This window comes from Saccopteryx leptura, chromosome 3, assembly GCF_036850995.1.
Source record: "Saccopteryx leptura isolate mSacLep1 chromosome 3, mSacLep1_pri_phased_curated, whole genome shotgun sequence".
NCBI classification, from domain to species: domain Eukaryota; kingdom Metazoa; phylum Chordata; class Mammalia; order Chiroptera; family Emballonuridae; genus Saccopteryx; species Saccopteryx leptura.
In genome coordinates, this window is record NC_089505.1 from 29,823,493 (window position 1) to 29,839,595 (window position 16,103).

The 16,103-nt window shown below is 39.2% G+C and overlaps 1 protein-coding gene across 1 annotated transcript in view; it reads left to right on the forward strand.

Moving 5' to 3' along the window:
* SGK1 (serum/glucocorticoid regulated kinase 1) overlaps positions 1–16,103 on the forward strand; it is a 123,991-nt gene that overhangs the window by 29,835 nt on the left and 78,053 nt on the right. The window contains exon 2 of the mRNA XM_066373178.1: positions 13,541–13,756. Coding sequence (XP_066229275.1) covers positions 13,541–13,756 — 216 coding nt within the window. The remainder of the gene's footprint in view (positions 1–13,540; positions 13,757–16,103) is intronic.

Consider the following 16,103-nt stretch of genomic DNA (forward strand, 5'->3'; position numbering starts at 1 on the left):
AGCAAAACTGAGGTGAGGTGGAGAAAAAAGACAACTCTGTTAACAAGAACACAGGAGCCGCCAGAGGCTCAAAGGTTGAAAAGTATAGAATTTGTTAGGAAAAAAGCAAACAATCTGTTTTGGCCGGTGTATGGCACAAAGGTAGACAAGTCATGGGGAATAGGATGGTAAATTGTGCTGGGGCAAGAGCGTGGAGACCGTCCAGGTAAAATACTAAACTAAAGCGACTTGGCCCTTATTGTTAGAGAATGAAGAACCATTGAAAGTATAAAACAAGGAAGGAATGCCATTAACACTATTTTTTGAGGAAATAGATCTAGCAGCAAAGTGTAGCGTGCATTAGAAGGGGGCTCGGTAAGGAAGGGGAATGAGTAGGAAAGTCATTGTGATGGTGCTGAATCACCAACCTGTGGCTCTTGGGTTCCTAAAGAATGTTCCCTATGGGGCTGAGAAGAGAAAACGTGCTACTGAGCTAGTAGTCCACTGATCATAGCCCTTCATTCAATCAATACCTCTTCTTTACTGTTGTGCTCACTAGACAGGCCTGGAGTTTAAATTTCATGTGTTACTAATTCTCTAAGTTTTTGTTTTTGTAAAAAAACAAAAATTTTTTTTCATTTGTTTTCATGGATTTTTTTAGCCAAAATATCCACAAAAATCCAAGATATTTTATTTCACTCTTTAAAAAAAATTATTTCTTATTTTTTTATTATGGTTAGGATTCATTTCCTTTATGCTCAGAACATTTGCCCTGTATATCTTATGACATTTAAGTGCCTGTTTCATTTAAACCTGGATATGGACAAATTATTTTTTTATACTTTTTTATTATCTTCAGGCACTTGGTGGGTGCTCAGGAACAGCTGGCTTGTGAAAAGAAAGAAATAACATCTTGGTCATCACCGATTTAGGATGTAAATAAAGACTAAGTACAGGCCTGTCAGAACAATCTGAGTTTGAGCAATCAGATAGGTTTTGTTGTTGTTTTAATAGCCATGTGTTATTAAATATCTTCCACAGTCTTCTCTGTGATTTCCACAAAAACAACCCCAATTCTATCTCTTCTCAAATCAGAGCTGATGCTTAGTTGGTACGCTTGGTAAGCCATACTGGTTTTAAAATATTGACATATTTTCTTACAACTTTGATGAAATGGCTAAGAAATAGTCATTGGTCAGAACACTCTGAGTGTTCCCTGCCCCCAACCAATCCAGCTGTTTCTGCCTCTCCCAAAGAACTCTTCCAGAATTCTCCACAATCCAGCAGGCAAAGAGGGAATGTTTGGCACAGCAGGGACCCTAAAGGACACTCTCCCAAGTCAACATCTGTGCTCTGTGCCCCATGCTGTTCAGCTTGAGAAATATTTTGAATTAGTGTATCTACCTAAAAGCAACTTTTTCTCCCTTATAATTTCATTCTCTGCATCTAACTACACTTTGGTCCACACTTAAAAATACACACTCTGGAATCTGGGTTTAACGTGTCTCTGCCTCTCACTTCTGCTTCTCACTAGGTGGACCACTGTCTACTGAATGCACTATCCACTGAATGCACTAGACTTGCACTCAGTCTTTGTAAATGCAATGTAAATTCATTTTCTACCCACTGTCCTTAACACCATAGAATGACTGTAAGGGTCTTGTGGTTTTTGTTTTTGCTATTTTTTCCCTCAGTTTATCTAATGGTAGTGGCACAAAGTTATGAAAGTATGTGGCTGGCATTATCGATCATTTGTTTATTCATTATGATCATTTGTTTATCTTTCCACATGGGAAGAGATGTGCTGTTGCTAGTGTTTCCTCAGGGTGCATCTCTGCAGCTTGCAATCTGAAATAAAGGAAAAAAAGATCACCAAGAAGGATTTTGTTTGGCTCTATTTAGGTCACAAGCCAACCTTTGGAGCCATCCCCATGGCCAGAGGCATAGGGTTTTATAATTGACTATGCCTGAATCACATACTTATCCTGTTCAAGCATCCAGGTACTGCCTTTGACAGGTCCCCAAAATCCTAGTGCTTGGGTGAGAGTGGGGCTGCTTTGACCATACGAATAGGAAAGGTTGCCAGGGTGACAAGAACCACAAATGTACCCAACACTAGACTTTGTAAGCAAGGCTGCGTGTTTACATTCCTGCTTACAAGACTGCCTATAGTACCTACTGAACATCCATTGATTCCAAAATTGTGTGTAGACTCCATACCTGATTTCTCTGAGTGTTAGTTTTACAGTAAAAGGTGAGCACAGCCTGATGCTCAGAAGTTTAGACAACCCACCTTTCCACGCACAATGTTATACATGCAGTTCTCCCTAAAAAGCTGAAAGGCCTGCCATTTCCTTTGAGGTTTTAATGAGGACCATATTTATGTAATGCAATAAATGTATATTTCTGGACTGTATACTTATTTCCTCTTCTTTTTTCTTTCACAAGTCAGCTCATGAGGCACGGTATCAAGATTCATCAGCAGATCACACCATATTTGGAGGGAATGAGGTCACCAGGGATAACGTTACCAGGATCTTTCTTCAATTCTGCCCCTTTAGCTTTAATATTATTATTATTTTGCACATTCCAAAAATGTATCTATTCTAAAAAATATATCTTTTTTCCTTCCCCACTTACACAGACCTATATTAATAGTCATTTTTCTCTGTCTCAGTTGTCCTGAGGACATAGTAAATTTTCCAGTCTCAGCAATTTCTGTGGGATCTTCAAACATCTGCAATTCATTCTCAATATAGTCTCCCACTTCCCACGTTTTTAGACCCTCACACAATTCTCGGACACAGTAGGAGCTTGGTAACTATCTACTTATTAGCTTTGACTCTCTTGGTGTTTTCAGGGAACAATTAAATCTTACCATTTTCTTTTATAAAATATGAAGTGAGAGAAAAATAGAATGCTAAAATAGAAACCTACAGTACCATGGCAGCATGAACATCATTTGGAGGAAAATAGATTCTGCATAAAATTGAAATGGAGAGTGCTGTGCTGCTTCTTGTATGAGGACTCTAGGAGAAGCAGCAGCACCAGGGAGTAGTAATAAGAGGACTCCGGGAGAAGCAGCAGCACCAGGGAGTAGCAATAAGCCCCTGTTTTGAATGTTAATCATCTTCCCTTTCATTTAGCACTTTCAATTTAATTAAGTAAGTACACAGTTTGAACAGTAAGACTTGCATTCAGTCTTTTTCATTGCAATGTAAATTGATTTTCTAACCACTGTCCTTAACACCATAGAATGATTGTAAGGGCCTTGTGGTTTTTGTTGTTGCTTTTTTTTTTTCTCAGTTTATCTAATGGAGATGACACAACATGTGGCTGGGTACAGCAAGCATTTTCGATCATTTGTTTATTCATAAACCTGTGCTGAGTGCCGTACACTGCAAAGGTAGGGGGCATCCAGGTCATATCAGCATGACTCCAGTGACTAAATAGCCTTGAGTTTGTGACATGGTAAGGGGAGGCCACAAGGCTTACCTGCTCCAAGCCCTTCATTTCACAGATGAGGACAAAGAAGTTCAAATGGGTGAAGTGACTTGCTCAAGATAGTTGCAAAGCTAGAGCTAGAATCCAAGTCTCCTAACCCAGTTCATTTTCATTTCTGTAGGAAATTATTTTTTTATCTTAAATGGGTTTGTTGTTGTTGTTGTTATTGTTCAGTAAGTTGTAAGAAAACCCAAATCACTTATAAAGGAATGGCTTAACCTCGGAATAACACAGAAACAATATTATCCTTGCAGTTTAGTAACTTAAACTATACCTAGATTATTATAGAAATTAATAGCTACCTGAAACAAGAAAGCCTGACCCTGAATTAGATTTCAGGGTGGGGAGAAAGGAGGAAGAGAAGGAAAAGATATCTGAAGGACAGAACTGCAGAGCTCCACCAAGGGTGTAGCCTGGTATATCTACCTCGTATTACATACGGAGAGAGCTCCCTCCCAGGGTCCTCTCCTGGGTCTGCCAGGGACCTCCTACTCATCCTACTATCTCCCTCTGAGACCACCAAGACCCTGCTCATTTCATGCTCCATTCGGCCTGCCTTGACATTTATCCAGGTTACATAGAGTTTGAAAATAAAATTTAAAAAGAAAAATTTAAGCCTCTTGTAAACCTTCATGTTTTAAAAGCTCCCATGGGTTTAGAAATGCATGAGAAGATGTGCATTCTTAAAACCCCCTTTGTACACAGTGCTCATTCCTATAGTCAGATTGCCTTTCCCCTGGACTTACTATATATAATTCATCCAGAATACAGCAAATCTGATCATACCACTCTAACGTTTAAAATTCTTAAGGGTTCCTTCCCTGTGAGTTAAGGATAACATTTTAATATTTAAGCATTCCAGTCCCTTTGCAATCTGGTCACACACACCCATTTGCTTCTTTGGCTTTCTGTCTTACCACACATGCCTATCTCCAAGGTTAACTCCAGCCAAGCCCCCTTTATGAGCATGCCTTTAAACATGCTACCCCTATATGCAAAACCCATCTGCATCCCAGCCCTATGGACTTGTCCCCAGAGATGAATTCACACTAACTTTAACACTGTTTACCACTGTTGATTTCTTGGATGCTTCTTATTCTTTATTCCCTGTGTGCTGCCTAGGACCTGGCTTTAAACCAATCGACAAACATGTCTTTACTGAGTCCTATGTGTTGGGAGCTGTGTTAAGCTCTGGAGTGTAAAAGTGAGCTTCTGTCCTTGGGAGCTGCAAGCAGGGTTGAAAATCACAGCCGCTGGCAATGGAGAACCACCAAAGAGCTGGAACTTCTGCATTTAGAAGGATGTCATGCTTTCAGTAAAGGGCAAGGCCATTTAAAGGATGACTTTAGGAATTCAGAAGAAAAACAGTAAAATAGTGAAACTTGGATAAGAAAAGGATGTAGACTTGAGAGCTAAATGATAGATAGACTTGCTGATTCATCATTTTTTTCCCATTCTTACTGTTACTATTCTCGCTCGGCCCTTACCGTTTTTTTAAAAGCAATTCCTGACTCATGTAGCTACTTGTGTTCTCGACTGTCTTAACTTCACCCTTCATACTGCATTGAAAGGCACATCTGAGGATCCAGCTCACCTGCATACATGTCAGTGACTTCTTGCCTCATAACCCAGCCTTTCTATCTAGCTTCAGTTAATTCTTTTTTTTTTTTTTTACAAAGACAGAGAGAGAGTCAGAGAGAGAGATAGATAGGGACAGATAGAAAGGAACAAAGAGAGATGAGAAGCATCAATCATCAGTTTTTCATTGCGATACTTTAGTTGTTCATTGGTTGCTTTCTCATATGTGCCTTGACCACAGGCCTTCAGCAGACAGAGTAACCCCTTGCTCAAGCTAGCAACCTTGGGTCCAAGCTGGTGAGCTCTGCTCAAACCAGATGAGCCCGCATTCCAGCTGGCGACCTCGGAGTCTCGAACCTGAGTCCTTCTGCATCCCAGTCCGATGCTCGATCCACTGTGTCACAACCTGGTCAGGCTAGTTCTTGCCTCTCCTCTTTGGGTTCTTTTTCTTCACATCCCAGGCAGCTCTTGCCTCTATATTTTGGCTTCTGTCATCCTCTCTCCTGGAAATGTCTTTCTCTTGTTAATTCACCTGACTTCCTTTAACTCAACCTTCAAGATTTAGTTTCACCATACCTTCCTTCAGAAAGCCTTCCTTGATTTCTCCCAGCTGGGCCAAATACCCTCCATCTTTTCTCCCATGGAACTTGGTGTAAAACTCTCTCATGGCTTGGAGCCATAACTATAATAGCAGTCATTAACCAAGTGTTCTTCACCCAGTGCCACGTGCTGAACATAACTTGCATCATCTCTTTTAGTCCTCACAAAACTCTGGTGAGGTAGGTATCATTATCATCTCCATCTTGTAAGTACAGAAAGTGAGCACTGGGAAGGCTCAGTAAGTTGCCCCATCAGTGGTGCTGGGTTTTCAGCCAGGTAATGCTGTTCTAGAGTTCATGCTTTTCACCGTCTGCTACATTTTGTGCTTACTGTGCTCCGAGAAACCCCAGGCTTACAAGTCAGTCTCCTCGGAAGTGCAAGCACCCTCATACAAAGATCCCTCAAGCAATCACATTTCTTTGCGTCCCCACCATAATGCCGTGCAGATAGTTCAATTGTGCTGAAACCTTAAAGTGCTACAGATTAGGGTCCAAGCAGTGTCCATTGGATTTGGCAATAAGGTTTACTGGCATCTTGGTGAAAACTTATTTCAATGGAGTGAGACTTTTTCTGTCATACACTTCACCTTAGTTCCAGCAGATACGAGGTAATCCACAAATATTGTTTAATGGATAAACTGCAGTGTGTTGAAGCGTAAATGCGAGGTGAGGAAATGATCATTTTTTGTGATGCTTGGCTGAGAAGGGAACGAGTCCGGGAGGTGATAAAGGACGCTTTCTGAAACACAGGGGTCTGTGGATGTTTTTAGTTAGTCTGGGAGCTCCTTAGAGATATTGCAAGAACAATGTTTTTAATGGGCTAAACCACAGTAGCCAAGAGAGGGAGACATTAAAAATACTGGAAAGGGGAATTTTCTGAAGGAAGCATGGGGGCAAGGTTCCAAGTGGGTGAGCTGTGGCCACTCAGGCCGGTCCTTTTCCCGTGACCCGCCCAGCACTGCGTTTTCCCTGAGCCTTAGTTCACTCGCAAAGCAAACAACACACACTGCCCCTGAGAGATATCACCTGAAAAAATTCTCTCCTACTTTCCCTTTCTCCTTTTTTTTTTACATTTAAAATTTCTAAATCCAGGAAAGACTAATCCAAATAAAAAGGATCAATCCCATAATTTAAAGGATGACAAAAGGCTTTATCTTTATTTCAAAAAAAAAAAAAAAGGTTATGTCAAGTGAATTCCTGTGAGCGTGCTTCTTGCATTTAAACCTTGGTGGGGTGGAGTGGGGACCTCAGCGGGGAGGAGGAGGAGGAGCGAGGAGATGCCGAGCGCGCAGAGCGGCAGTGCAGGGCCGACTGTGGGGTTTAATCCTCATGAGAGCACTCCGTGGTGGAGGGTGCGGCCCGCCGGCAGCTGTATGAGGGGAGGAGTTGGGGGTGATGCCTGGTGTCAGCAGCAACTGAGAACAGGATGGAGAGAGGTATCTCCCCTATTTTATTCCTCTTCTGCCTTTGTGTCCCCCGCCACTCCATTCCCCAGGCCTGGGGAAACACAGGGTTCAACCCTGAGAATCTGAAACAGACTGCAAGTACCCTGGTCAATGCTGAGAGGAAAGGACCTGGAAATCCCACGGGCAACAGCCAGAGGCGGATTAAGGTCGGTTGAGGCATTGGGCGCAAAAGAAAATATTAGGCCCCTTAAAAAAAAGAGAGGGAAAATAAAAATACATGTTAATCATATTTTTAAATAAATAAAAAATATTATGTACTATTAATGTTAAAATTGCACATATGAAACCAAACTTGGTGTCATTAGAAAAAAGTGTCAAGTTGGGGTTTTGCGGGGCCCTTCAGAAATCGGGGGCCCAGGGCGCATGCCGGGTGTGTCTGCCGTTAAATCCGCCTCTGGCAACAAAGGATGGACAGGGAATTTCAAAAGCCACTCAGCCTTGTCAGGGTGCAGCCCAGGGAAGGTACTTTGTAGGGGGAGTCGGTCTAAACAGCATATTTAGTTCCTTGCTAGGGCATGACAGCAAAGCAAAGTATGTTGGGACCCATAAATGAAGACATACAGTTATTAAAAATAGCCAAGCAATTTCTATTTTTATTGCATACTGTTTTTAAGACCATGTGACAGCCTCTGAGGAATTAAAAAAAAAACAACCTAGGAAGCTGTGCACCATTATGGTCTAGTTGGAAAGATGACATAGACATAACAACAAGTAAGCTGGAAGTCCCATGGCTTTCTATAGGCAGTAAACACTGCATATATTCAAAGAAAAGAAAGCTATGTGATGACCACTTATAGCTGGAGTGAAGATATCAGATTAACACCATTGACTCTATCATATACTAGAATACTGTTTCATATTAGGAGCCATGCTATGAAGTAGCCCCAGGCACCAATGAGAGAGGAATTTGCTTCCAGCAGCCTTCCCCTAAATTATATTAATGTCATCACCGGCCTGCTGAGAGGCGCCCTCTGAAAAAGGGTTAGGTGTGTATAGACCCTTTTTTACAATCAATTGAATTATTGGAATAATTTCACTTGGAAAATCTGCTTGACTATATCCAAATTGTAAATTACTGCAGCATCATGTGAACTAAGTCAGCTTTCTGTAATAAAAAATACCCCTTTGAAACTTGCATTTGTGTCCAACATCTAGTCCATCTGGATTTTAAAGAAAAGACAGCTAGCTTTCCATTCCCGGAAAGAAAAAGGATGATGAGACAGACTATCAGGCGCTGCTTTATGAGTTCGCTAATAAAAACCTACTCGCTAATTTTTCTGCATCAGTTGATGTCATTGTCAGCTAACCCATTTTAAATTAAGAAAAATATCTGTTTACTTTTACATAAGAAGAAAAGACCACACTTGGAAAATCCCCGGAAACTGGCCAATCTCTTTAATTACATCTGGTTATTCTCTAGTCTGAGAGATTATTGTTTTGAGCTATCTTTTTCTTTTCAAATAAATTCATAAAATCAGAGTAGACTGGATTTAGCAAAGAAATTAGAGTACTACTTTGCATACACCGTGTTCAGTAAGAGTAGCCGTGTGGTGAACAGAAAAAGCCTTCTTTTCTCACCCCAATGTCTCGAGAAGTTGTTGCTGCTAAATCCGATGCAGTTCAGAGACCAGGTTACTATGACCCCCAAGTGGAGGAGTTCTTGGCTTGTTCAGGGTGAGAGGACGTCTTGCCCGTCTGTGTTTGTTGACAATGCCCTCCACAAACAGTTGTGTAGCTCTCAATGAAACCACAGCCCAGGTGGCTGAGCAGCCCGGCTGGGGCTCGCATCCGGGCATTCATTCTTCCCACGCAGACAGCTGCTACTGCTCTCGGAGAGCCATTGTGACTGGTCTCAGAGGGACTTGGAGAGCCACTCGCAGCCAGTTACTCCCTTCAGCGGAGCAATTCACCGCCTGAAGGAACACAATAGGCCAGTTGTAGTTTGTGGATTCCCTCGGGGAAGGGGAACTGCACTCAGCAGTTTTGGAGGGCACCTTGTGTGGTTAAGGCCAGAGGGAGAGCCCCGTGCATTTACTCACAACCCTGCCTCTCGCAAGATCAAGTAGACATCATAAACCTTGTCATTAATAGCCGATAAAAACCACTTAGGAGGCTGCAAAGCCAGTACAAGGTGTAAAGGAGTAGCGGAGAAGGGACACATCGAAGCTAGCGTGAGGTTTTAGCCAAAAAAGTTAAAACACTTCAAGACAAAGTATACAATTAATGCCAGCAACAGTGGCTACAGTATTACTCTATTTTGTAACACCTTTCTCCCTGATACTTCTGGGGAAATGGAATATTTCTAAATTTCCCTTGCCACATTCTCTGTGGAAAGAAAGGGAAGATCATTTTTCAATGTCCACAAGACTCAGAATAAATGATTCACTGAAGGTCATTTCAAAGCATGGGCTAAATATCACCCACATCCACACCTTGCCCTCCGTGGAATAGGGCAAGGCATGAAACACATAACCACTCTTTGAAGACTTGAGTTAATCACATATTTCAGTAAGTTTAAGTAAAGTATAGATTATAATAATCAAAGCCCCAGAAATATGAGCTTAATACCTAGACACATACTTTACAAGTATGGTATATCCAGGGAAGATACTTGGTTTTGATTTGTTTTGTTTCCTTTGGAGACTTAAGAAGACTATGGCTATTTCTTTCAGGTCTCCAATTCATATTTGTAGCTTGAATCTTTCTTCTGAAATTCAGACTTGATCCAGTTGCCTATTGGATAGATAGCTCAGTTGAATATCTTACAACTTTACCACTGCTCAGGTCTTTGTTGAAAAACCACCTTCTCAGGGAGAACTTCTTTTCTCATACAATTAAAAATGCACTCTCTTACCCCAAATGATCCTGATCACTTGTCTCTGCTTTCTTTTCTCCCTTACATATTATAATTTACTTATTTTATTAAATAAATTATTTATTCCCTTAATAAAAAAAAAATTATTCCTTAAGCTATAACTCAAGTTCCATGTGAGACCTGTTTTGTTAACTGGTATATTGTCGATGCCTATATTATGCCTGACACACAGTTGGTCTTCAGTAATGAATGATGAATGAATGCATGAAAGTTAAAATGTTTTTTCTTTTATTTAAAAAAAAATTAATTTTTTTAAATTAGAAGGTATCAAATCATTTTATTTCTACTCCAGAAATTCTACTTCATACTTGTTCTACTTGATACAATAACTTCAAGCGGTGATCCTTGAAGGTATGGGGTAAATTTGACTAGGGTTTAGTTTGGCCAACATTGTTTGTTTGATTGGGAGTTTTGCTTGTTTGTTTTGTTTTATATTTTAAATTTCAATGTCCTTAGCAAACTGGGATATTTGCTACAGTCCTCAACACCTCCTATTTTTATACCCTGGTCACAGGGCTCTAGGAACTTCCTGTACCTGCCAGCATCTGAAGGCATTGAGTTCGCCAGTTTAAACTCTAGTAGAAGCTAGTTCAATGATTTGCTCTAACCAAAAGGTGTAGTTTTGAGAACATAATAATTTACAGAGTGACTTTAGGCAGATTTCTAACATCTTTGGGTCTCTTCTGATTCTAAAATTGTATAAAAACATCTATTGGTTATTTGACGGCCTTTGCTCTTGACCATATAAACTATTTTAGGACTTCATAGCTGGATATCAAATTAATGACAGTTTCTTATGTAATTTTTAATCCCTACAATTTTGAATATCCAACAGATTATTTAAGTTTATCAATCATTTGTGTACTTTGAAGTGGGATATAATGTATCTAAATTCTTGTCCTCTGATAAAATCAGTCTATCACCTAATGAAAATTAGATTCAGTTGCATGGACATTCTTCCATTATAAATGAATAATTGTAAGATGATATTGCATAAGAGTTACTTGAAATATAGTGGTCCATAAATATAAGATTTACATTTCAATATACCAAAACTCTTAATCAGTCAAACCATACAATTCCATTTGAAAATAAATCTGTTTAAAATTCTATTTATAGTAACATCAAAGTTAAAGCTATTTGGCAAAAGAAACATTAAAATAAGGTGACCAATCAGAGGACAGTCCTTCTTTTGTAAGTTCTGTCCTCCCTTGAAAAGTGTCCTCCTACATGTCCTCCTTTTTGATATTGGAAGATTAATTTGTAAATGTACATATTTGATTGATGCAGAGTCGATCCATTGCGTGTGATGTGATGTATTTGACATGACCATTTGTCAAGGATCAGTACAATGCAATGAGACACAATTATGAGACGCATGCGCTCTGCACTGTGTGTGGGGGGGAGAGACCTTGAGAGAGTGCACAATATACCAAGCACGCAATAGCTTTGTGTACTTCTTACTGAAACATGACAGGGCACAGACGACATTGTAGATTCACGATTATTTCTTTCTCAGTGAATATTCAATCATAGACAGGTAAGCACAATTCACGTTTTATTCATTTATTATCTATTTAAAAATTTCCAAATATGTATAATTTTATTTACAAGTATTTTCCCGAAATTTGAGTTTTAAAGAGGAAATCTAACCTCAAACCATAGCTATTAATAACGCATTTTGAATAAATAGTTGCATAAAACAGATGTTTTTTAATTAGAAAATGATAAATACACTTGAATATCACTCCAAATTCGTGGTTTTGTTTGATATTTAGTTTTACTAAATGAGTACTTTTTTCTTACAATTATTATTAAAAATTAATAGGCATGTAAGCATAATTACAATATAAAATATTACAAATGTTTTTATTATGCATTTATCATATTATAGTATATTACCATTGCAATGAATAAAATGTTTCTTTTATTTATGATATTATTTTCTTCAATTTATTTTTGTCCTCCTTTACATTGTAAAAAAGTTGGTCACCTTAATTAAAAGTAAGCCAGAATAAAAGATTTTGGAGGGGGGGGCATTAATGGCATGTGTTTAATACAAACCAGAGTGTTTAAATTGATGTTTCATTAGTCTTGTGTATTTATATTACCTATACAAATATCAGTTTTATTAACATGTACTACTTTCAGCATACAGGATGGATTATTTTCTAGCTATCATTAATAGTAAATAAAGTAGGGTGTTGTGCAGAAGTACTGAGGTATTCAGTGAGTTATTTGCTGTTGTTACTTTTCTGCCATTTCTTGTGAGTGAATCATTTCCTATGCTGCTTCCTGCATTTTCTCCAGTTTATCCAGACTCAATTTCTAAGGGTAAAAGTTTAGGTTTACACAGCACCATTGTGGTTATATCTTCCAGATATACTGGTGGGTTTCTCTAGCTTCTACCTCTGGACTACAATCCTCCACATCACACATGGCAGAATGAGACTCTGTCCACACTATTATGGCACAGCAAACATCCCACCGTCTGTGTATCTGGTGTCACTAACCTCCATCCTCATACAGGTGACATTTTGGACAAGGACAACAGGAATCTGGTGAGTTAGTGAAGGAATCTCATCAGATATCGTCGGTCTGAAGTTTTCATCCTTGAGAGCTAATGAATGAACTTCATTTATACTACTCAAAAAAATTAGGGGATATTTCAAAATGAATATAAAGTGATAAAAAAGAAGCAGTTGATTTTTTTTATCAAACAAAAACATCAGAAAAGCAAACAACAAGTCAAAGAAAGTTGTTCTATTATGCAAATGAGATGCAAAACCAACTTTTATTTCATTGGTGAAAATGCACTGTACAAAAGGCTGAAAGTACTGGCGTATCTGCACGTTCCCTGATAACCTAATTGCTGTGAGCCATATATAACATGAGCACTCTATGCTAGGCAAAACACTTGGACACTTGAAAACATTGTAAACTTTTCACAACAACCTGGAAGGAAATATTATTTCCCAATCTTATAGATGAGGAAACAGACTCAGTGAGATGAAACAACAAGGCAAAAAACATACACTCCTGGAAAGTCACTGGTCAGCATTGACCGGTGATGTGAGACTGAATTCTCCTTTCATGAATATCCATGCACCAAATTTCCTACTGGGGCCCCATCAAACATCAAGAGAGGTCAAATGGGGCCCTTACCATTGGCTCAGTGGATAGAACATCCACCTGGTGTGCGGATTTCCTGTATTCCATCTCCAGTCAGGGCACACCTGAGAAGCAACCATCTGCTTCCCCCCCGTCTCTCGCTCTTCCCCTCTCACAGCCAGTGGCTCAACTGGTTTGAGCATGGACCCTGGGCGCTGAGGACAGCTCAGTTGATTTGAGTGTTGGCCTCAGGCACTGAGGATAGATCAGTTGATTCGAGCATCAGCCCCAGATGGGGCTTGTCAGTTGCATCCCGATTGGTGCATGCAGGAGTCTGTCTCTCTCCCCTCCTCTCGCTTTAGAAGAAAAATAAGAGGTCAAATGCCTTTGTTTATTCTGTTTTTTGTTTGTTTTTTTGCACGTTGTAGGTACGAAGATGGATCAAAAGCCCAATGGTCAGTGTGGACAAGCATCAGAGTCCCAGCCTGAAGTACACAGGCCCCTCTGTGGTACACATCCCACATGGGGAGCCCAGCTTCGAGTCTTCCTTGTGTCAGACATGCCTGGGAGACCATGCTTTCCAGAGAGCGGTTCTTCCTCAGGAGAAGGAGTCATGTTCATGGGAAACCCCTTCCGGGTGTGAAGTAAGTTTATTTTTGTTCTGGATTCATTCTCCTTAAAGGATTCCAGACCTTTCTTTTTCTTGTATTTATGCTGTAATATGCCAAAAAAATTATTTTAATGTACAGTCATAAAGCTTCTGAGGAAGATATAGAATTGTGGCTTTTGTTGGCCCATTGTACAAATTTTTAAAATATATATTTTTGTTTGGAGCAGTTTTAGGTCCACAGCAAAATTAAGAAGAAGGTATGGAGATTTCCTGTACTCCCTACACCTCCACACATGCATAGGCTCTCCCACTAGCAGCCGCCCCACCAGAGTGGTTTATTTGTTATAACTAATCAACCTACATGGACACATCATCAACCAAAGTCTACAGTTTACATTAGGTTCACTCTTGGAGTTGTATATTCTATGGGTTTGGACCAATTTATAATGACACATATCTATCAGTAGAGTATCATACAGAGTAGTGTCACTGCCTTAAAAATCCTCTGTGATCACTGATTTACCCCTCTCTTCCCTCAATCTCTGGCAACAACTGATCTTTTTTTTACTGTATTCATAGTTTTGCCTTTTCCAATTGCCAAAGATTTGGAATCGTATAGTATGTTGTACTATTTTATGCTGTTTCAAGACTGATAACAGCAATGTTCTTTTTGGTCCAATAGACAGTTTCATTAGTTATTTGATCACACAGAGATCAAGTCTTTTATGATGCAAGCAATACATAATAAGAGTCATCTACAGGTTGGAATACTTAGCTCAAAATGATTAGACCTATAACAGAGGACTGTTTCAAACTTTCACTACTTTTCCTATGTTTTTCATATATACTCAGATTTTTGCTAAAACTTAGTTTGCTACTCCAAGAATTTTTTTGTCTTTTAATTTTGTTATTCAAGAAAGCGAGGTAACTGACTTAACTTGCAAGTTCTAAGGTTTCAAAATTTTACAGTTCTATTTTTAACTCATAACTCAATTAGGTTCATATTTATTTTGACTTCTTAACACATTAAATGCTTATGCTATTTTTATTCCCATTTTATTGGCATAAAAACACATTAAGAAGATAGAACATGTTATTATAAAATGAAATTAATTGCAAGTGATCTTCCAATATGTTATTTTAAATCAGTGTGTCATAAGGTGGTAAATATTAATAACTCCCTGTCTCCTTTTTTGAAAATGCTGTTTTCCACAGATAAGGAAATTATTTTAGCTGCTAAAAATAATGTAAACCTTTGAATATGAGTTCTTTTTACCTTAGGATTCCTAATGTCTCAGAATCTGTTCCCTTGTGAAAAAGTAACACCTGCTCACCTATATTAGAGTGTTTTTTAAAAGATCAAATGAAATAATACATATAAAATTGTCTATAATATATAAAGTGCTGTGCAAATATAAGTCATCATTGCTATGTTTGCTAACATATATTAGCTAAGGCTGTGAATTTTGAACATGATATTAGACTTCCATAACTAGATTAGCACTTTGCTGGTTGATGGACATTTGTCATAGTGCATTTATTGTATTTATTTATTTATTTACTTACTTACTCATTTATTTAACTGTCTTATTGAATTTATTGAAGTAACACTGCTTAATAAAATGATACAGGTTTTAGGCACACAATTCTATAATACATCAACTGTGTTGTATTGTGTGTTCATCATCCCAAGTCAAGTCTCCTTCCATCATCATTTAGCTATACTTTCTTTTACATCTTCCACCTCCCTTTTTCTCTGGTATTTCCTATACCAGGGATGCCCAAACTTTTTATACAGGGGGCCAGTTCACTGTCCCTCAGACCATTGGAGGGCCGGACTACAAAAAAAATTATGAACAAATCCCTATGCACATTGCACATATCTTATTTTAAAGTAAAAAAACAAAACGGGAACAAATACAATATTTAAAATAAAGAACAAGTAAATTTAAATCAACAAACTGACCAGTATTTCAATGGGAACTATGGGCCTGCTTTTGGCTAATGAGATGGTCAATGTCCGGTTCCATATTTGTCACTGCTAGCCGTAATAAGTGATATGACGCGCTTTCAGAGCCGTGACATGTGCGTCCCACGTCACCGGAAGTAGTACTGTACGTTGAGCAACGCCACGCTTTGCAGCGCTGCCACATACAGTGCTCCTCTCACTGACCACCAATGAAAGAGATGCCCCTTCCGGAAGTGAGGCAGGGCCGGATAAATGGCCTCAGGGGGCTGCATGCTGCCCACGGGCCGTAGTTTGGGGACCCTTGCCCTATACTTTTGTCTATTTCTATGAGGTTTTTTTCTTAATCCCTTCACCTTTTTCAGCCAGCCCCTCAGTACCTCCCTTCCCTCTGACAGCTATCAGTCTGTTCTCT